General features: G+C 52.4%; 1 protein-coding gene across 1 annotated transcript in view; it reads right to left on the reverse strand.

Moving 5' to 3' along the window:
- Positions 1-3128: 3128 nt before the first annotated feature.
- The window catches only part of TBC1D16 (TBC1 domain family member 16), a gene marked incomplete at its 3' end in the record, with an annotated part of 79023 nt that continues 60000 nt past the window's right edge, over positions 3129-22151 (reverse strand). The window contains exons 4-12 of the mRNA XM_082861288.1: positions 13883-14044; positions 12719-12866; positions 11640-11807; positions 10992-11140; positions 10046-10180; positions 9132-9318; positions 6873-7052; positions 4164-4310; positions 3129-3377 (exon numbers count right to left, since the gene is read on the reverse strand). Coding sequence (XP_082717414.1) covers positions 3129-3377; positions 4164-4310; positions 6873-7052; positions 9132-9318; positions 10046-10180; positions 10992-11140; positions 11640-11807; positions 12719-12866; positions 13883-14044 — 1525 coding nt within the window. The remainder of the gene's footprint in view (positions 3378-4163; positions 4311-6872; positions 7053-9131; positions 9319-10045; positions 10181-10991; positions 11141-11639; positions 11808-12718; positions 12867-13882; positions 14045-22151) is intronic.

Below are 22151 nucleotides of genomic sequence, written 5' to 3' on the forward strand. Positions count from 1 at the left end.
CCACCTTCCCCACACCCAGCTTCATCCTGCCATCATCCACCTTCCCTGAGAGGGTGAAGCCCCACTGGGCTGGTAAGTCCCTGCCCCACTGCCCTCACTGTGCCAGCACATGCGCATCAAAGGTGCCCGCTCTTCCCAGAGGCCCCGACGACATCATGTAACGTCAGCACAGACATTAGCGGTGGGGAAACTTTTAAGTATGCATGCACACGCACCCCAGCCAATAACATTAAGTGTCATTTAGAAAAAATGGGTTAAATAAGCAGTATCGCCGAGGATGGCCGTGCTGGGCTGATTATCCTGTATTTGCACGTTCTGGCGGTGGGAAGGCTAAAAGTCTAATGACTGAATTATCACCCTAATGCCTTTTGCTGGCTGGGAATAATCCTGAGGCAACAGCTGCCGCAGGGTTTTTGGCTAGTTTCCTCTAATTGCATCCAGATTAAGGGAGCCGTGCAGGGGCGGGCCTTCTCCATCCCTCCGGAGCAGCGGGACCTCGCAGAGCCCACACACCCAGGTCTTCAGCTTTCGAGGTCCTGGCTGCTCCAGGAGGCCCAGATCTCACTGGGACCTCACCCAGCCCATAGGGTGAGAGGTGGGAGGGTCCTGGGGAGCCGTGGGGGTGAGGGGCTGTGGGAGCTGGGAGCTTCAGAATGAGCACTTTCCACCCAGGACCCTCCAAAGTGAGGGAGCCTGGGACCCTTCTCCCTCCACCCCGCACACAGCAACCCAAAGGCACAAGGTATTGTAAAATGCACGGACGTTCTTCTGCTACGGAGGATGAGGGGGGAGCACCCTTTCTCCTCTTAGGCATCTCCTGCCCCTTCAGGGGAAGTCACGCCCCTGGTAGAAGGTGAGCTCCAAAACAGTGTTATCTGGACCAGGACTTTGTTGTGGTGCTGGTAGACTCTTCCAGCCCCGTACCAGCCGCTCAGTTCCTCACCCCTCCCTGAATCCCAGTCCCTCGCCATGTCACTTCTCTTACTGCAGGGGAGGGTCCATTTCCCCATCCCTAGATGCTGAGTCTGGCCATGTGACTTGCTTTGGCCACTGAGGTGGCAGCACGGGGGGCATCTGTCAAGGCTTGGGAAGGTGCCTGTACACTTCTGATTCTGCACCTTCGCCTTGGCCAGGACTGGCTTGCGGGAAGGATGCAAGAAGCACAGAGCAGAGCCAAGTCTGACCTCTACACACCTCGACATGTGTGAGCACACCCCTGGGACTTGACAGCTCCAGGCATGGGAGCAAGCCCAACCCAGACTAGAAATGCCCAGCTTGAGCTGCTGCCCCACAGACTCGTGCTAGGTAAGTGTGTGCTAGTTGAGGCCACCATGTTTGGGGGCTATTTGTTATGTAGCATTACTGTGGCAATGGATAACTGTTACGCCTGTTCATGGGGATGTGGTCTCTAGAGGAGGGTCAACATAGTGCCTGGGTAACTCAAGCCATTTCCATAATGGATCAGGAGCCATCCTCCGGATGGAAAGGCAATCTTCTTTCCCCAGAAGCAGAGCACAAGTCTACCCCCATCCAGCCTGGATCCTGCTGCTGGACTGTAATGGTCAGTACCCTGAGATCTGGGCACTGATGGGGCTCCAGGATGGTCTCTCCGAAAGACTCTTGGACAGAGGGGCCAGGAACTTGGAAGTACCAGTGTCAGTCTCCTGCCTGCTGGAGGACTTGGGCTCATGGAGAAGAGAGAAGCTGAGAAGGGAGGAGGCTGATAACTCCTCTTTCCTGTTGATAAACACCTTTTTAAAGTGGCGCCATCCAGCAGCGTCAGGTCCCAGTGGGAAAAGCTGAGGGGCAGGAAGAAGCCTTAGTCGGGCTGCGTCTCCGCGATGACTCTCAGCACGTCAGGAATCTTTCTCCCCAGAAGGATGTGCAGGAGGATTCAAGGAACGATTCCAGCCTCCTTGCTCCTGCCAGTTCAAGAGGTGGCTTCCTGTGCAAATGGCTCCACCACTTTACACTGGCTGGGAGCCCTCCCATGCCCTTATCTGTCCTTCTCTAAATCCCAGAAGGAGCAACTGATGAGAATCTTTGGGAGCAGGGAGAGCTTGCTGGGAAGACCTGGTTCCCACACAGAAAGCAGAGGTGCCCTGAGTGATGGCTACCGTACTGTGGCCACTCTTGCGTCCAACCACCTGAGAAGCTGACTTACAGAAGACTGGCATTCATGGCAGGCCCTGCAGGGAAGTGGGAGTCTTTCTAGCGCTTTCAGGTGCCTTTGTCTTGGTTGGTCAGTTAATATAGTACCCCTTCCCTCAAACATTGCAGATTCCCTTCAGATGATTTTGCATGCACACACACACACCTCAACCCATCCAGACCCCAGTTGGTTGCAGTATTTGGTGAGGTTGGCCGTAAACAATGCCAAATGCAGACATTCCCCAACAAAGGGAGAGGAATCCAACATTTCAACAGCCTGTGCTCAGGCAGCAGATTCCTTCACATACCAAGAGGACAGGATGTTGAAATGGACAGTGTGAAAGCCCCCAGTCCGCTGCTCTTACACCTCTTTACCCTGAAATCAGTGGGGCTTTTTTTGGCGGGGGGATGGGGGGCAGATGTTTTCACATCAGCTTTGCAGCTGTGGCTGGAGAAGCTGTGGAGTATGTTTGGTTCTTTCAGAGAATGAAGCCTGATGAGGCGGGTGTGTCCGGCTTGCAAAGATGTCTCTGGGCCTGGACAGGACCCCCTTGTTCTGCACTCCCCGGCACTGGTGGGTGCACAAGACCTCTCCTTCTGTCTCTGCCTTTCCCAGTGCCTGGCAATACCCTTCGGTGGCTGATGAAGCTGGAGGAATTCCTGGGACGTGTGGAGAGCCATCAAAGGCAGGCAACACGAGAACCCAGCCAGCCTGCGTGTCCAGGTGGGATGGCTGTGCATTTTGGTCCCGCTTTTTTGGGAGGTGACTTTTCTCTGGGCAGCTGGCAGGTTCCACTTCTGTCACTTCTGGACTCCGCTCTTGTCCTTAATATGAAAAGTTTCCCTTCATGCCGCCCAAGGGCATTTTCCTTCTGTTTCTACCATCCCATCCCCTCCAAGCCCAGCCCCACCCCCTCCCCCATGCTTGGGACCTGGCTGAGGTTCCCTCACCCCTCGTCTAGCACAGGGAGCCCAACCTATCTGCGGAAACCGAAGCCTTCCCGGGGCGTCTTTGGGCCCTTCCTGCCTTCTCTGGGGGGCTTGGGCGAAGGCGTCTCCACAGTGCCCCCATATGGGCAGCTCTCAGACCCCGGGTGCTGGCCTGTGCACTCCACGGCGGGCATGTAACCACTGTCCCACATGCCAGTCCCACACAGCTTGCACAGGTCATGCAGGCTGCAGGGGATCCGCGGCAGGAGGCGAAACTGATAGAGCAAACTCCTTGCCTGCAAACAGAGAGGACAGGCAGTGACGAGGGCGTTGGGGGACAGCCAGTGGCCCGAGAGCAGGGGCAGCAATATCCAGCGCCCAAGGGCTCACCCTGTGCCAGGTCAGGGCGAGGGCTCTGCCTGCCCCGTCCCTTTCAACACCGTGATCCAGCTGAGGGGCGGGACTCACATGGTACCCGGAGCAGTGCTGCCATGTGGCTTGACACAAAGACGGCCCCCCCGACGGCCTTCATATGGGGGCACACAGGGCAGGCAGAGCGGCACAGGGCCCGCCTGTCCCCCCCGGCTCGGCCTGGCCCCGCGGCTCCGCCTCTCCGCCCTGCAGGGTCTGTCTCCACCACCCTCTTCCTACCCACCCCACCCTGACCCCAGGCCCTCCTCACTGCCCCCGGGAGACACCAGAGAGCTTTAGGAAGCAGACTCCAGCGGGAGCCTGGGAAGTGGGGAGGTGGCAAAGGCGCCCTTTACTCCGCTAACTCCGGATGAAAAGTGTCCACCTCCCCTCCCTAAGCCTCCTGCTCAGTTTTCCTGGCTCTGGGCTAGGACTGAGGTACCGCAGGTGGAGGACCTGTCCATCAAACCAGGTAATCTGTTCAGTCCATGAGGAGAGAGGCCTCTTTGCCAGGGCCTGATGGGCACCCTGAGCAGCTGCCAGACATGCTGACCACTGGGCCTTGGTCAGGAGCTCCCAGGGTGGCTGGAGTGTGTGGGCGGGGCTCTGGAAGTGAAGGGGCGGGGCTCTGTATATGGGAGGGCGGGCCTGCATGCAGGGGCCACACTCACCTTCCTGAGAACAAGCTCCCCATTCATGTGCATGGCCAGGTTTCCGAAGTGCAGAAGCATCTGGTCGGTGGCCAGCTGCTGCTCAATGACGTCATCCCCGTAGATGGCCACGATGGCCACACAGATGAAAAGGTGGAAGTAATCCGTCTGGGGGGATAGAGATTGGGTTCAGATAAGGCCCCTGACCCAGCCCCAGGGCCTGCCTGCAGGTAGAGGCCAAGTGCAGAGGTGCGGGGTAAGGGCTCGGGGTGAGGTCGTCTGGGTTCATGTGGCCCTGGGCAAGCCCAGAAGCCTCCTTCATCCTCAGTTTCCCCACCTGCAAATGGGCCAGTGTGAGCACCTCTATCCAAAGGCTGCTGTGACATACAAAGGGGCTGGCCACCCACGGGCTGCTGTTACCCTCCGGGGAGCCCTCTGGGAGGCTTTCCAGCACAGGGCAAAGAACATGCTCCTCTGAAGGCTGGCCCGTGCCCATTCTCTTGAGAGACAGCGCGTCAGAACATGCTCCAGTGGGTCACAGAACACGCCACTGAGAAAGAACTTTCTGGCACCCACCCACTGGTCGCTGTCCTCCTGCCTCCAGGCCAAACGTCCCAACTCGTGCCCCAGAGACGACTCTTAGGTTTGTTGATAAGAAAGTGGGGAGAAGAGCCTCGGAGCAGAGCACGGCAGATCACGACGGTCCCCATGGAGCTCCCCAACGAGCCCACCATCTTTAACCAGCTTTACAGAGCCCATTGAGGACTCCGCTGTCTTCCTTGGAGGCTGCCTCATATGGCTGCCCAGCAAAGAAGGCCTGGCCCACAGCAGGAAGCCGGCACTTGGTCCTGGCTGGGGTACATCCTGTGCGCTCTCCGGCCCGGACACTTTGAGGGCACACCGCCTTTGAGTCACACTTGCTCTCGGGGGCAGAGGAAGGACAAGGACCACCAGGAAGCCTGTGTTTAGTCTCCTGACGTCGGCCACCCAGCCAGACAGAACTTTGTTCCTTTGCAAACAGGGCCAGGAGGAGCCCTGGATGCGGGCAGAAGTTACGGGCAGCAAACATCCCACACCCCACCCACTCTGAAGAGACCATTCTGGGTTGCCCAGCCCCTTCCTCTGAATACTCCAGAATGGCCTTGATGTGGCTCAGAAGGATCCTCCTGCAGCTATTCGAACTGTGGCCAGGGTTGGCGGAGGGCTGGGGGGAGGGGGGAGGACGGAGGAAGGTGCATGTCTACCTCCTCTCAGAGAGGACTCTGGGGCAGAAAAGGTGGGGCACATTCTAAATGGGGCTGGATGGCAGTACAAGACTAATCCCAGTTCACTGGACAAGGCCCAGGGCAGCGCAGCCCCTGAGGGCAAACTAGAAGTATCATAAATGAATGAAATAGAGCCTTTCTCACTCTGGGGACACTTTAAAAGTTAAAGCAGCTGGTAGTGACCACCCCCCTCTCCACGAGCTCACTCTAATGAATTAGCCTACGCCCACTACAATCATCCTACCCCCCGCTTCCAATCTCCTGCCACTAATTTGATCAAGTGGTGGGGCCAAATGTGGCTAAATTTAGCCTGAGAAATGGCCCCATTTGTTGGGTAATGCTCTGAGTTCACTTGTAACATTAGCCTAAATGTGATGTCGCGAGGGTGGCAAACTTGCTGCTGGAAAAACATGCAATGAGGCTTTGCAAAGTAGACACAATTTTTTTTTTTTAAAAATGTGATCCAGTGTTTTGGACCATCCTTGCCAATGCTTCCTTGATTCCAGCCTGCAGTACACGTCGAGCACGCTAACCCACGCAGGAATCGCGGCCCAGACCTGGGCCCGGGGGGGGGACAGGAGCAGGAGGCGGGTGAGGATGGATGAACACAAAGACAGCCTGTGGCACCAGCACCACATTTGTTCACACTCACTTCTATCAGACATAACCCTTCTTTGACATTAGTAAGGAGGGGAAACACTGCTGCACATTTCCGAGGGCTGGTGGGCGTGCCCACGTAACAGCGAGGTTTGTCTCATCCAAGCTGCTCCGGCTGCCGCAGGGAGGATGGAGCCCGCTCTTGCAGAAAGGGTCCTGGCCACCTCCCGGATGCGTCAATACTATTTTTTTTTAAGGCTGATGGATTCAGAGAGACTTGCCTATCCTTTCACGTCGCCAGCTTGTTGCTAATTTGGGCATTAAAGCTGTGTGACAGGGCCAGTTCGACGCTCTCAGGGGAATTTGTTGAGGAGACAATGATAACAGTGGATGGCAAGTGGAAATCACATCCCTGGGTGGGGACAGTGGGCCAGGCCCGGGCTCTCAGAGGGGCTGATGGGGAAGCAAGGTCTCGGGCCCTTTCCCTGAGCCGTCCCGAGGGGGCAGGCGGGCGGGCACTGGCTCCAGCTTGTGGGCACTGGCGTCCTGCTCGGCCCCGCAATGTCTTTCACGCTGATTGGTTGTGACAGGAGCGTGCTCAGCCCCAGAACGTGGTAATGAGTGCAGTCAGTGGGCAATTTGCATCGATTTCAGTTACTTGGGAGGCGAATTGCAGGTCTGAGGCTGGCCACGTGGGACTGGAAGGCAGTCGCCATGTGAGGGGCGGACTGTGGCTTGCGGGGGGTCAGGGATGGTGGAGGGGGACCCCAGAGGAGGCGCACGGTTACGTGGGCACCCCACCCTCCTTTTAGACTGGGTGCAGGACGGCTGTCCCAGCCCCCAGCCCTGGGCACCGCGCCTGACTCACCTGGTAGTGGGCCCAGCAGGCCTCCCAGATCCGCAGAGCCTCAGCCTCGGGAAACTCCCGCTTGAAGCACAGCAGCAGCCAGCGGTGGCAGAAGAGCATCTGCAGGCCGTCCTCGCCCAGTGAGACCAGGTGCTGGTAGAAGCGCAGGTGCGTCAGCCGCAGCAGCTCCCGCAGGTACAGCTGGGGGCGAGGCCGAGATGAGTTAGCCCCCCAGCCCCGAGCACGCCTGCCTGCCTGGCCCAGGAAGCCCACTCCCACCGAGGCCCTTCCTCGGTCCACCCCTCCCGCCCGCCAAAGCCTGTGTGCCATGCGTGAGGTCTCTACCTGCTACATGTCACTGCACCCACTTGTTTTGTTCCGTCGCTGGAAGTCTGACTCACACCTGTCTTTGTCAGTTTAGCCCAGATTTCAGACTGTTTTGGAGGCTGTGGCGTGGCCCAGGGCAAGGCAGAGCACAGCACCCTGATGTGGACCAGGAGGCTAGTGGCAGGAAGACCCCCAGGCCTCAGGCACCATATGGGGCTGTTTCTGACGCCCCCTCCCTTCTGGGATGTCGAGCAGATCATCCATTGACAACGCCCCCTCCCCCACACCCACTCAACCACCTTCCTCTCTGATCACCAAGATCCATCATCTTCCAGAGCTGATTTAGGACAGAGAGGGGGCGTTTCTGAACCCCGAGAGGCTCAATTCCTGCACTTAAGGTCACCACCAAGTGACTTGGGACGAGATGGAGGCTGTTTCTGGCAACGTCCTGCTCTGGCTGCTGACTTCACCAGCACCGTTGTAAAATCAATCTCCGGCAGCTAACAAGTCACGGGGCCATGTGCTTCGGAGCCCATCAGGGGCGAATTGCATCAGAGCCCGTAATTGCCTCCGCAGGTACCGTGGAAACCTGACATCACAGGGCCGATGCAGAAAGCACAGAGTGGGCAGGCTCGGCTGAGATCCCAGCCAGATCCTGGGGTGGGGGCTTGGTGACTCACAGGCCCCTTCCCACACAAGCGACCCATTGTTCCTACTTGAGACAGCCGCTGGGATGGCACGGGAACTGATTCTGAGGACCCTTCCCGACTGGCCAGTCTTTCCACCCAGTGGCCCACAGCAGGGTCAAGTCCAGGCACACAGCTGACCCCCTCCCTCCCTCACGGGTGCCCCCCACCCCCGCTCTGGTGCCCGGCACCTTCCAATCCCCACCTGCCTGCTCCTGGCTCCCCCTCGTCCAATCCCCTGCTGTGTTCTGCTCTACCATCCATAGTCTTCAATGGCTTCCTAATGGCAAGTTGACGGGACATGCTCCTTGGCCTGGCATTTGAGGCCCTCCATTCAGCTCCACCCTCATTGCATGCGGGCCACCAACCTGACCAGGGCACCCAGTGCCATTGCCCAGAGAGCTCTCTCAGCCAAGTCTCGGCAGGCCTGACAGTGTCCAGGGCCAGACCCCACGTGCCATTGGGTCGGCCTAGTCCAAGGAGACACTGGGACGCCTGTCTTGGTTCCCACCTCTATCACCAGAGCTCTTTCTGTATCACTCCCTGGCACCCAGCATCCTCTCCTCACACTGTCAGCTTCCAGACCAAAAATCTCTTGCAGACTGGGGACCTGAGACCATCTCCCAGTGCCAGCAGCACCCGGCAGGTGCTTGGAGTGCACAGATGCTACGTAAGGAAAGAGTGCGCACTCCTGGCCCTGCCTTACCCAGCTCTGCCTCCTCGCTCCCAAGTCTCAGTGCTGCCTGGTCTGTGTAGGTTAGGGGAGGCCATGAAGGGAGGGGTGCCGGCTGCGCATAGCAAGCCTGCTGCCCTGGAGGTACGGTTGTGACAACTACCCAGCAGGCCTCGAGGTGGTTTCAGGAGCCCCTCCCATCCCCACCCCCAGAACCCTGGCTATGTTGGACCCCTGCAAGGGGCCCAGATGCACCTAAGGAACCATTTTACACAGCACAGGGTCAGGTGTGATAGGGACCCCCCCCTTCTTTGTCTCCCAGGGAGCCTGGGTTGGGATGCCACATGCAGGGAGGTGGGAAGCCACAAGGGGAAGGCCCTGCACAGTCTAGACTCTGGACCTGCAGGAGTGTGAGGTGGGGATGGCAACATGTGTCCTGGGACCTGGGAACAGCATGCGTCCCTCCTGGGGGAGCTGGCCCTACCCCAGAGGCCCAGGGCCAAGCCCCCCACAGTCCACTGGCAAGGCTGACCCTGGCCTTTCTGCTGCTTGCTGACCCACAGCCCCCAAGCCATACACAACTGAGAGCCTCACCAGCTGTTTCTCCATGTCCTCATCCCGAGGAGAGCTGACAAAGATCGTGTTCTGCATCAAACCCACAAAGCACCAGAAGGTGTCTGACTCGTCTAGGACCTCGGCCAGGATGGGTGCCACCAGGTCCGACATGCCCTGGGAGTAGCCGATGGCTGGGTTGTACACCGCATAGTTCAGCAGGATCCTCCTGGAGACGCAGTGCAGAGAGCAGGGAGGTCAGTGGAGGACGGCCGCAACATAGCAGTGTGTTGTTGTGCAGGCCCGTAGAACCCCAGGCTGGAGACCCTGGGCTGTCCGGGCCCCCATCTTTCACCATGATCTCAGAGGAAGGAGGGCAGCTCTGGGACCGTCTCCAGAGCCTGGGGAAAGGTAATGGCCTGCAATTAGGCACTCACCAGCCCAGCCCCTCGAGAGCAGGGCAAGGAGGAATGTGGGTCTGATTTTCTTAATTGTCAACTGCCTGTGACAAAGGGTGGGCTGGCCAGGAACGTTTTCATGGGCTGCTAATTTTGTGCAATTATTTGCCAGGAGGTAGCAGCACGTCAAAGATGCCAGCCTCAGCCCTGTGTGGTTTTATCATCCAGAAGACCACCCAATGGGAGACAGAGACACTCAGGGGGAGGCTGGCCCACAGCTGGTGTGAGACAAGCAAGGTTAGGCTTAGTGGATGCCCAGCGGGTGGGGCCTACAGGCCTTCCCTGGGTCTCTAGGACAATAAAAGACCCACTGACATTGCCTAAAATAGCTAACAACCCTCTGATTCTGGGGCATTGAACCTGGAGGAAAGACCCCTGACCCCTGCAGAAGCTGCTGCTCTTCCACTTCCCAGAGGGTCAACTGAGGCCTGAGGGGTGAGGTGGCAGATGGGAGTGAAACGGAGGGGGGAGGAAACATGCTGGCCGGGAAGGTGGTACCTCATGCTCTCCACATTGGGATTGCCTTCTCCTCTGAAGAACTGGTTGCTTCGATCTGTCCGTACCACATCCTTGTCCACGGTGAACTGCACGTTCCGCCAGAACGCTCTGTGCTCTTCAGGGGTCATGGAGAGCCTGGCATGGAGCAGAGCGCCCGCTGGGGGGTCAGCAAGCGGCACAAACGCTCCCGGCTGGCGCGGGCGTCCCGCCCAACCCCGCTCCCAGATGGGAACTGGGGCCGCTGGCAAACCCTCCGGCTCCCACTGACCTGGGGTGGGGGTGGTGCACAAGGCTTTCTAAACATTAACTCGGCCTCACGGGTCCCAAACAGAGAGCTGACCGTAGCCCCGGGATCAGCGAGGCCCAAACGGACCTCAGCAGTCCCAGTGCCCCCCAAACACCCCCGCCACCCCGGGGTTCTGCGGAAGGATGTCAGCGCCTCGTTAAGTACGTTGAAAAAGTATTCTAAAATCTTGACATGCGAGCTAAAGAGAGCCAGTCCCAGGGCCCGCCGCTGGGGTAATAACTGCACTTATCCAGCCCCATCGCTCACGGTCCTGGGAGACCCATTTTTCAAGGAAACTATGGGTCACAGAACATATTATCAATGCTGAACTGCACCTCAAATTGCCTTTCCAAATGGCATTTCCCTCCGCGGCGCTGGGGTGGGTTTCCCTCCGCGGCGCTGGGGTGGGTTTCCCTCCGCGGCGCTGGGGTGGGTTTCCCTCCGCGGCGCTGGGGTGGGTTTCCCTCCGCGGCGCTGGGGTGGGTTTCCCTCCGCGGCGCTGGGGTGGGTTTCCCTCCGCGGCGCTGGGGTGGGTTTCCCTCCGCGGCGCTGGGGTGGGTTTCCCTCCGCGGCGCTGGGGTGGGTTTCCCTCCGCGGCGCTGGGGTAGCTTTCGTTTCCCTCCGCGGTTCGAGGGGGCCCCGGCCGGTCGCCGCGGTCACCTTTTCTGCTGGATCTCGGCGTATTCCTTTCTCTTCTGCATCCGCAGCGCCTCCCTTTCCTCCGACGTCGACTCGTGGCTGTAATAACGCAGCAGGAAGGGCCAGACCTCCCCCCGGATTGACACATCAATGCCGCCGAAGAAAATGGCCTGGAGGAAGCGGCAAAAGTTGGGGAGGGGCCAAAGCAGGGCCGCTCAAAGGACCTCCAAATCCCCGGAGATCTGTGTTTTGGTGGCTTTGCTGCGCCTTCTTGACAACTGATGCCTTGATTCAGATCGCTGCAATTTGCACATGTTTGGAAGGGGAAAGTGCCGGCCCCCCATTCCCATACAGGACACAAACCAGGCTCATTTCAATGTCAATGCCCCCCCTGGTGCGGCACTCAGATTAACCTGTCGTTCTCACGTCAGGGCCTAATCCCGGTTTTGGAATCGCGGCGCGGGCTGCGAGCTCTGCTATACAGGCTGGCGCGGGGTCCTCCAAACCCGCTCCGGAGGTTGCTTTTTCATCGCAGCGGCTTTGATTGCTCTATCGGGCGCGTTCACACAGCCAGCTCTGGCACCAGCGGACGCACCCCCGGAGGCGGCCCGTGGGCATGGCCCCGACCCCTGGTCCTGAATCGGGCCCCGCGGGCGCACCGGGCCTCACCTTGCGGAGCTTGTACTCCTCCTCCACCTGGCCCAGCGCGTTCAGGTGGCGGAGCCAGGCCGCGACGTCCAACCGTCGGTACATGCTCTCCTCGGGGTGCGTCTCGGAAGACGGCAGTTTGGGACGCCGAATGGAGAACTGCATGCACGTCTTTTCGTCGGCGACCTGCTGGACGGAAGGACAGTTGGGGATCAGTGTCTCAGCCGCTTCGCTTTCGAAGCCAGCCGCGCTCTTCGCGGGATGTGAGCCTTCCTCGCTCTCTTCCGAAAGGAGGAGGACGCCTCTTCCCTGCATACAAATCCCTAAATGGCAAGTGTAATTAGACACAATTCAAATGAAAATACCGCCCTCTTACCATGGTCCCCCCTCGCGCTCCCGGCTCCCGGCCCACTCCCATCGACCGCCGCCCCCCACTCTCCCTCCAACCCCGCCGCAAAGACGGAATTAATGCCTCGGACGGCCAACTTCCCTCTGCCGGGAGGGCCTGCAATAAATTACATGTGATTGGCCACATACAAAGGGATGGCTGTTCTGCGAGCGGGGAGCCCGCCTGTCAGGTTGTCTCCACGGGCAGTCACGGATCCAGGGCAAAACTGCAGCTGACATTTAATTCAAAAATCAAAGGTTGTTCAATGTAGGGGGAAAAAAAAGCCATGCTACTGTAATAAGGGAAGCCAGCAGGAGGCTCTGTGGGAAGGAAGGGAATTTTAAAGTCAGCCCGTTTCTAATAAGCACATACAGTATCTTAACCAGATAATTAAAGAGCTCTTATTACATTTGTATGTAGATTGAGCAAAATATGGCAGGAAGCCTTGTCAAAACATGATTTTTCAAGTGCGGAGTACTGCCTTTACAAGAAGCCTGGACACATGTTTCAAATCCCAAATTGCTGCTCTGTAGGCCCCCAGCGACCACGGGTCACACCGGAGAGGCCTGGGTCTCCGGGGGAGAGAACCAATGTCCTGGGCCCCCGTTGGAGGGGAGGGGGGAATGGGAGGGGGGGTGTCTCAGCAGCCAGGTGCCTCCAGGGGTGGTGCAGGGCCTCCCTGGGGGCAGTCCCCAACCCTTCTCCGGGCTACCTGGTCTTTGAGGTGCGTCTCTGCGCAGTATTTCCATTGCTGAAGCACGTCGGGCAGCTTGTCCAGGCCACCGTGGTGGAAGTGGAACACCTTGTACTGGCTTTCCCGGCTGGCGACGACCAGCTGGCCGCTGGTGCAGGCTTCATCGCTGAGTGGCCATCGGAGGGTGGAAGAGAACAGACCCATGAATATGTAAACATGGGTTTTTATTTCCAAGTATAATCAGAGGCCCCTATTGCCAACCTCAGAGGCAGGAAACAGAAAGTCCCCATGGAGTTTGGCTGCTGGCGGCAAGGGGACAGAATTATGCCCCAACAGAAGCCATCACCCCTTTGCTGAAGAAGGCAAAGCAGCTCCCTTCCTGGGAGACCCCAGGTTGTATTGTCCTCACTCCCGGGAGACCTGCCAGAGCAGCCTTCTGTCCCCATCCTTGCCTGCCAGGTCATATCCTCCCTTCTCTCTGGGGGTCCTGGGGGTGGATGCCCTGACGGGGAATCAGGTTTTGAACCCAGATGGGGCAGCGCTAAGGGATGCCCCTCCAGCAGCCTTCCCCATCCGTCATGGAAGGCACTCTGGGAGAATCCTCCGGGGAAATTCACAACACATGCCTCAGGGCCATCACCCAAACTTGGCTTCCCTTCCATGAAAGGCGGGATGTGGCTCTGGGTCTGGGAACTCCCACAGAGACATGCCTGCTTCTTCTAAGCACCAGTCTTGGTTGGTGCTTTCCTGCGGCTGGGCCACCCTGCCTTTCAGGAAGAGAGACATGAGGTGGCCGTTAGGCAGGGAACTAAAAGGGATGGCTCCCCATAATGAAGGAAAGCGTGCCTCCCTCTAGAAAGCCATGGCCTCTTCCGAGCTGGGCCTCTGGGTGGGTGACCGGGGGCAGCCTGCAGCAACTGCTCTCTGTGTAGCCCTGGTTCGTTGTCTTTCCCCAAACCAGAGCTCCAAGCAACAGCTGCTTACCATCACCCTGAAAGCAGAGGAAAGAGTTTGGGAGCTACCCAGACCCAGCTCCTGTGGGGCAGCCGTAGGGGGCACTGCTGACGAGACTAGTGATGTTGGGAAGCAGATGTTTGGGGATGCAGGGGTGCTGGACCCAAGCATGGCCCCCCGGGACACGGCACACAGGCAGCTTCCAGGACATGGCCAAGAGGGCCTCACCTGAAGAAGAGGCGGAGGGAGCGCATGTGACCCAAGTCCACTCGGAACACACCGCAGATCTGCTCCAAGGCGCAGGCCCGCTGCGGCTCGTCCCAGCGCGGGGGCTGCAGGAGGCCACTGCTGTCCGGGAACTGCAGGTGGGCGTCCACGCTGGAGGGGGAGCTGGTGGAGCAAGTCATGTTAGGGCCACACGCTTCTCTGTTGTGCAGCCATGGGGGAAGGGCAGGGAGGGCTGGGGAAACCATTTCAACGTGCATGCACACTCAGATATATAGCTGAACACGCTGGGCACATAGAGGCTGTCCACGGACACCCATGAATGAACGAACGAATGAATCCTATCATAGGTCTTGCCCAATTACACTTTAATGTGGATGGGAAAGCATTTTTGTGATCAAATTTTGTTCCACCTCAACAGAGATATTAGGTTGTCATAATGGCAGATGAGGTCCTACTGACTGGGTTTGAGCCCTTGCTATGGGACCTTGGGCAAGTTACCAAGCCTCTCTGAGCCTTTGTTTCCTCTTTTGCACAGTGAAGATAATAACATGGCTTCGTGTAGAATGAACAGTGCTCAGTGCTGGGCACCCTGGTTTTCAGGGCTTACTGAAAGAAGCTGTTTTGTGACCATTTTAGACAGTGTGGGGCTTCCTTTTGGGTTCAGATTGGTTCAGTATTTTCCTGAAAAAATAGTGGTTCCATAAGGAAGCATTTGGGTTATAATACTGTTAATACTAATAGTAAACACTTAGCTCTGTGTTAACCACTTTTCATGTGCTTTTTATCACATATAAGCTTCACAATAAATCCTAGGAAATGGGTGATTATTACCACCATTGTACAAAACAGGAATTGAGGCTCAGAAAGGTTAAGTAACTTGTCTAAGGTCACACAGCTAGCAGGTGGTAGAGCTGGAATTTGAACCCAAGCTTTGTGGCCCACACCTTCACCAGTGTATTTAACTGCTTCTAAGTTCAAAGTTCAGCAATACAACCCCATTATCTTATTCTGCTTCTTTAAAAAATTAATAATTTTGTTTGGCTCCTCGGTTGCCAAATATTTTATTACACGGATTCAGCTACACCACAGGTTAAATGCCGTCTCTTGAGATTTAATAGTAACATCTAGCAGATGACTGCTAAAATATCGCCAGAGTAAAGGCAAGCATCAGTTCTGGATCCCAACCCCGATATCCCACAGAGGTAAGACTGCAATCACTTTATCCCACTTTCCTGTTTCAGCCGAGAACATAAAAGTGTCGGAGGCAATGAATCCTGAGGCACCTCTTCCTCTGATGGGCACCAGGTCTCCAAATGAAGCTACTCTGGATTGTTCAAGCACAATCCCTCTAACTCGGAACTTCCTCAAAGAGGAAGACTGGCCTTTGTAGAAACTTCGCTGCTTCTAGAACAATACTGGGCCTGGTGTGCAGTTCTTCCCCACCTGCCTAAGGAAGTGGGCTGAGCCAGGTCCTCCCATTTCTGAGGGGCACCTGTGCTCTCCCAGGAAACAGACTCAGGTAAAGATAGACAGCCGGATGGGAGGGTAGGTAGACAAGCTGAAGCACGCAGCCACACGGCAAACTCAGACCCAAAAAGGCTGAGGGATTCCCTGTCCTCCCGAGGGGAGCCTGAGTGGCTGCACTATGCAATGACTGTCTGCAAAACAAGGCAGCCGCAGGTCTGAAGACAGCCCCCCACCATGCCGCTTCACACAGCATTTCATAATCTGCGTATTGAACAATGAGGCCGCAGTGGCCGGAGAGCATGTGCTTGGCATGCTTCCCCGGCGGGGCCGGCCTATCCGGGCTCACCTCCAAGCCCAGCCAGAGAGGGCCCACCAAAGGGTGGCATTATTTCCAGCCCCTCTCCCCCAGTTCTCCCCACCGCCACTCCACACGTACATAGCACGATCCTCCAAAACCTGCATGCCCTTCTCAACATGCTATGTCCTGCTCACCCCACAGGGCAGGCCAAGGTTTGCAGAAACCAGATCCAGGATGGACACTTGCTCTCGCAGAGTCCTGGCCGAAGCCACTGCTCCTCTGCTGTGGTGGAAGGACTGGGGTCCTGAGGGGAAGCAGCCCAGGAGAGAGGCCCCCCAGCACCTTCCTGCAGCAACTTGCCCCCAGGCAGAAGTCTGCCTAAACCCTTTTACAACTCCTGAGGGGGAAATTATTTGCATTAATTAATTGATTGATGAATTAATTCAAGACATTATGTTGGGACCTGCAGCTGGGGTTCCACGGTTCAAACTGGAGCAAAGTTGATAGGAGACTTCGTTCTCTTTTATTTAGGGCCTGTCATAGCAGATGACTGTACAGTCATCTAGGTCACCTAGGGCCACATCTGTTTCTGCCTGAAGACCCATTGCCATGGGGTTGAGGGCCGTATCTCGTTTGCTCTTCTGCAACCCCAGCTCTCAGCACAAGCCTGGCACAGAATACAGAGATTTAACACCCATGCCTGGGATGAAAGTGTTAAATGTCTGGGAATTTTGAAGTCATAGAAAAACATGGAAATAAAATCTTGGGAAAATTGAAATATGTACAATTTTTATTTTTTATCTTTTTACACATGCAGAGCAATTTGGTTTTAAGAATACTCATGTGTGGCATATAATTTGGCTTGTTCGTAAAATTATTGTGTGGTACATTAAAATTATAAGGATGGTTTATCTAAGGCAATAACTCCCAATATGCTATAAGTTAAAAATGTTTTATAGGTAGAGGGAGAAGATGCTAAACTCTAAGAAATATAGCATTTCTTTCTGAAGATCACCAAAATGCAAAACAGAAATGAATAAGAAAAGCCAGCTCTGCCACAGCAAAACATAGCAAGCGTGTTCTTTGTCAATCTGGCAACTCCTGCAATGTCAGGCACAGAGTTGGAGATTAAATATGGCCCCAAATTCCTAGAGTGGTGTTTGTTTCCCTACCCCTGAATCTGGGCTGGCCTTTCAAGTGGCTTTGGCCAACAGGATGTGGTATGAGTGACATTCTATGAGCTCCAGAGCCTGGCCTCAAGAACCTTCTGTATTCTCACTCTTGGTATACTCCTGCCACCATGTAAGGAAGCCCAGGCACAAGTGATGAGAGATCACAAGGAGAGACAGACTCAGCTGACAGCGTCAGAGTCCCCGAACCTCATGGACAGAGACCATTTCAGACCCTCCACCCGGTTGAGCTCCCAGCTGCCGACAGCTGCCTGAGGAAGCCCCAGAGCACCCAACAGAACAGGCTGACTTGGCCCAGCCCAATGGGAAGACCTGTGAGCAAACTGAAGATGGTGGTTTTAAGTTCTGGAGTCCTTTGTTACAGGGCTATAGATAACTGATAGATACGAGAAGTGTCTGTTTTCAGAAAAAGCTTGAGCAGGAAGGAAGAAACCTCCAAAATTATTATTTTTGTTTTTTTGGGGTTTTTTTGGTCATGACGAGGAGCATGCAGGATCTTAGTTCCCTGACCAGGGATTTAACCTGTGCGCCCTGCAGTGGAAGCGCGGAGTCCTAACCACTGGACTGCCAGGGAATTCCCTTCCTCCAAAATTACTGAATTGTGGTTCTCAAGGTCAAAGAGACATTGCGGCCAGACTCTAACATTTTTAAAAATCCAAACTTCTAAGTTAGCTCTTGCTTTTCTTCCTTCTGAGCCTTTTGATTCAGTTGAACAGTAAGTCGATGGAACCCCAGCTGTAGGTCCCAAGTATAGTGTCTTGAATTAATTAGTCAGTCAATTAATTAATGCAAATAATTTCCCCCTCAGGAGTTGTAAAAGGGTTTAAGCAGACTTTTGCCTGGAGGCAAGTTGCTGCAGGAAGGTGTTGGGGGGCCCTCTCTCTGGGGCTCCCTCACCTCAGGGCCCCAGTCCTTCCACCACAGCAGAGGAGCAGGAGCCTTTACCCTGGACTCTGTCGGAGCAAGCGTCCATCCTGGATCTGGTTTCTGCAAACCTTGGCCTGCCCCGTGGGGCGAGCAGGACACAGCGTGTTGGGAAGGGTGTGCAGGTTTCGGAAATTGTGCTGTGTGCATGTGGAGTGGCGGTGGGGAGGACTCTGGGGGAGGAGGGCTGGAAATAATGCCACCCTTTGGTGGCCCCTCATAATTGCCAGAACTTGGAAGCAACCAAGATGTCCTTTGGTAGGTAAATGGATAAACAAACTTCAGTACATCCAGGCAATGGAATATTATTCAGCGATAAAAAGCAATGAGCTATCAAGCCATTATGTCCATATGCATTACTAAGTGAAAGAAGCCAATCTGAAAAGGCAGAGTCGGAAACCTACTATATGGTTCCAACTCTATGACATTCTAGAAAAGGCAAAACTATGTAGATAGTAAAAGGATCACTATCCTTTTGTCAGAGATCCTGGTTGTCAGAGACTGGGGGGAGTGGGAAGCGGTAAATAGGTGGAGCACAGGAAAGTTTTAGGGCAATGAAACTACTCTGTATGACATTATAGTGGTGGCTACATGTCATTATATAACATTTCTTAAAACCCATGCAATGTACAAGAGTGAATCGTAATGTAAACTATGGACTTTGGGGGATAATGATGTGTCACTGTAGGTTCATCCAATGTAACAAATGTAAAAAATGTACCACTCTGTACCACTCTGGTGGGGATGTTGGTAACGGGGAGGCTTTGCATGTGTAGGGGCAGGGGTATATGGGAAATCTCTGTACTTTCCCCTCAATTTTGTTATGAACCTAAAACTGCTCTAAAAAATAAAGTCTATTAAAATGAAAAGCCAAAAAACCAACTGGGACATATATACGACAAGGATTAATATCTTTAATACAGAAAAAAGTATGTAAACTTAAAAAAATGAATGCCCAACAGAAAAAATGGCAAAGGTACAAGAAAAAACAAATCACTAGAGAATAAATACAACTAGCCAATAAAATTTTCGTGTCCAGAGTAATGAAATAAATGCAGCTGGAAACAAGATACAATTTGAGGGGAGGTCTATGAAATTGGCATAATTAAAAAGTTATGAAATATAGTGTAAGTAAGGGTTTGGGGAAACACTCTTGCACAGCTGGGGGCACTGTATGCTGTTCAGATTTCTCTCAATGGCAGTTAGGAAATCGGATGCAAAAGGCTTAAAAATGTTTATGTATTTTGACCCTTTACTTTCATTTCCAGATATTGATCCTAAGAAAACAGCCAGAGATACCTACAGAAAATATGTATGTGAATAGACACAGAAACAGCCTCTGACAAAAATCTAATGCTCATTCAGGATAAAAGCTGTCAGCAAACTAGGAATAGAAGGGTACCACTTCAGATTGATAGAGGGCACCTGCAGACATTCTACAGTTCACATCATACTCAACGGTAGGAGACTGAATTGTTTCCGCCTACAACTGGGAGGCTCTACACTCAGCAAGAGGCAAGTAGAGAAACTGAAATACATAAATATTGGAAAAGAAGAAGTAAAACTGTCCCCATTTGCAGATGATATAATTGTTTACATGAAAAATCCCATGGAATTTACAAAATAACTATTAGAACTAATCAGTGAATTTAGCAGTTATAAAATAAAGATTAATGTAGAAAACTTAATTGTATTATTAAAGACTAGTAACACATAATTGGAAAATGTAATAAATAAAAAATTCCACTTATAGCAAAAAGCCCATATAAAATACTTAGAATAGGGACTTCCCTGGTGGCGCAGTGGTTAAGAATCTGCCTGCCAATGCAGGGGACAGGGGTTTGAGCCCTGGTCCAGGAAGATCTCACATGCTGTGGAGCAACTAAGCCCATGCGCCACAACTACTGAGCCTGCGGCCTAGAGCCCGCAAGCCACAACTACTGAGCACACGTGCCACATCTACTGAAGCCCATGTGTGCCTAGAGCGCGTGCTCCGCAGCAAGAGAATCCACCACAGTGAGAAGCCTGCGCACCACACAACGAAGAGTAGTCCCCGCTTACCACAACTAGAGAAAGCCCGCATGCAGCAAAGAAGACCCAACACAGCCAAAAATAAATTTTAAAATTAATTAATTAATTTAAAAAATACTTAGAATAAGTCCAACAAATGACATTCAAGACCTATACACTGAAAAACGTAAAACCTTGCTGAGAGAAATTAAAGGAAAACTAAATAAATGAAGATATATACCATGATCATGGATTGAAACAGTCACATCGTTAAGATGGCAATCTTGCCAAATAGATCTACAGATTCAACACAATTCCAATCAAAATTCCAGCAGAATTTTCTGGGTAGAAATTGACAAACAGACTCTAAAATTCATATGGAAATGCAAAAGACCTAGAATAACCAAAGCAAATATAAATAAAAGAAGAAGAAAGTTGGAGGACTTATTATAAACCTACAACAATCAAGGCAGTCTGGTATTGCTTAAAGAGCAAACTTTTAAATTAATGGAACAAAATAGAGCCCAGAAATAGGCAAATATGATCAGTTAATTATCGACAAAGATGCAAAGACAATTCAATGGAGAAAGAATAGCTTTTCAACTGATGGTGTTAGATCAACTGGATATCTGTATGAAAAAAAAGTTAACATCAACCCTTTCTTCATTTCATACACAAAAATTAACTCAAAATAGATCACAGACCTAGATGTGATACCTAAAACTTTAAAACTTCTAGAAGAATCCATAAAAGAATACTTTTGCAACCTTAGAATAGGCCAAGTTTTCTTAGAAAACAAAAAGCACAAAACATAAAATAAATAATTAATAAATTAGATAATTGAAAACTCTTTTCTTCAAAATACATCATTAAAGAAAATAAAAATGCATCCCACAGCCTGGGAGAAAATACTCATAATACATATATCCAGTGAAAGACTTGTATCCAGAATATGCATGAGGAACTCTTAAAACTCAACAGTGTTGTTAGATAAATATTTCTTAGATGTGATACCAAAAGCATGATCTATAAAAGAAAACAAGTGATAAATCAGACTTCATTAAAATGAAAAACTTCTGCTCTTTGAAAGACACTATTAAGAAAATAAAGAGACAAGCCACAGACTGGGAAAAGATATTTGTAAAACACATATCTGATAAAGGATTTGTATCCAGAATATAAAAAGAACCCTCAAAGCTCAGTAACAAAACAAACAACACAATTTTAAAATTGCCAAAAGATTTGAAAAGACTTCACCAAATAAGCATATGACATCATTGATCATGTGAGAGAAATGGAAACGGAAACCACAATGTGATATAAGGAGATACAATGTGACACACTACACACCTATTAGAATGATTAAAAAACAAACATATGAAAACTGCTGTTACAGAGTGCTGGCCAGGATGCAGAGCAACTGGAACTCTCATACTTTGCTGGTGGGAATAGAAAATGAAAGAGCCACTCTGGAAAATAGTCTGGTGGTATCTTATAAAGAAAGTCAAACATACACTTACCATACAACCTATCAATCTCAATCCAAGAGAAATGAAAAGTGTTCACACACAGATCGGTGTATGAACGTTTATAGCAGTTTTTTCATAATTGCAAAAGCAAGAATCAACAGGTATTTCTTTCAACTGCTGAATGGATAAGCAAACAGCAGTACAACTATACAGTGGAATACTCTTAAGCAATAAAAATGAAGAAACCACTGATACACACAACATGGATGAGTCTGAAATGTATTATGTTAAGTGAGAAAAGCTAGACTATACACGAAAAGATATTCAGCATCATTAGTAATCAGGGAAGTGCAAATTAAAACCACAATGAGAAAAAAAAAAAACCACAATGAGATACCCCTACACACCTGTGAGAATGGCTAAAATTTAAAAGACTGACTATACCAAGTGCTAACGAGGATAGGGAGGAACTGAACACACTGCTGATGGGAATGTAAAGTGGTACAACCACTCTGGGAAACAGTTTGGCGGTTTCTTAAAAAGTTAAACACACACCTACCATATGACCCAGCCATTACACTCCCAGGTATTTACCAAGAGAAATCCAAACATTATGTCCATATGCAAGACATCTACACAATGTTTGTAGCAGCTCTATTTGTAATAGCTAAGAACTGGAAACAACCCAGTGTCTATCATCAGGTGAATGGATAAACAAATCATGATATATACATGCAACGGGATCAGACTCGGCAATAAAAGTGAATGAACTGCTGATATACACAACAATGTGGATATATCAGAAAATCACTATGCTGAGTGAAAGAAGCCAGAACAAAAAAAACAAACAAACAAAAACATACTGCAGGCATTCCGTATATATAAAGTTCTAGGAAACGCAAGCTAATCTA

The sequence above is a fragment of the Leucopleurus acutus genome (assembly GCF_964270905.1).
Source record: "Leucopleurus acutus genome assembly, chromosome: 19".
Classification (NCBI taxonomy): Eukaryota; Metazoa; Chordata; class Mammalia; order Artiodactyla; family Delphinidae; genus Leucopleurus; species Leucopleurus acutus.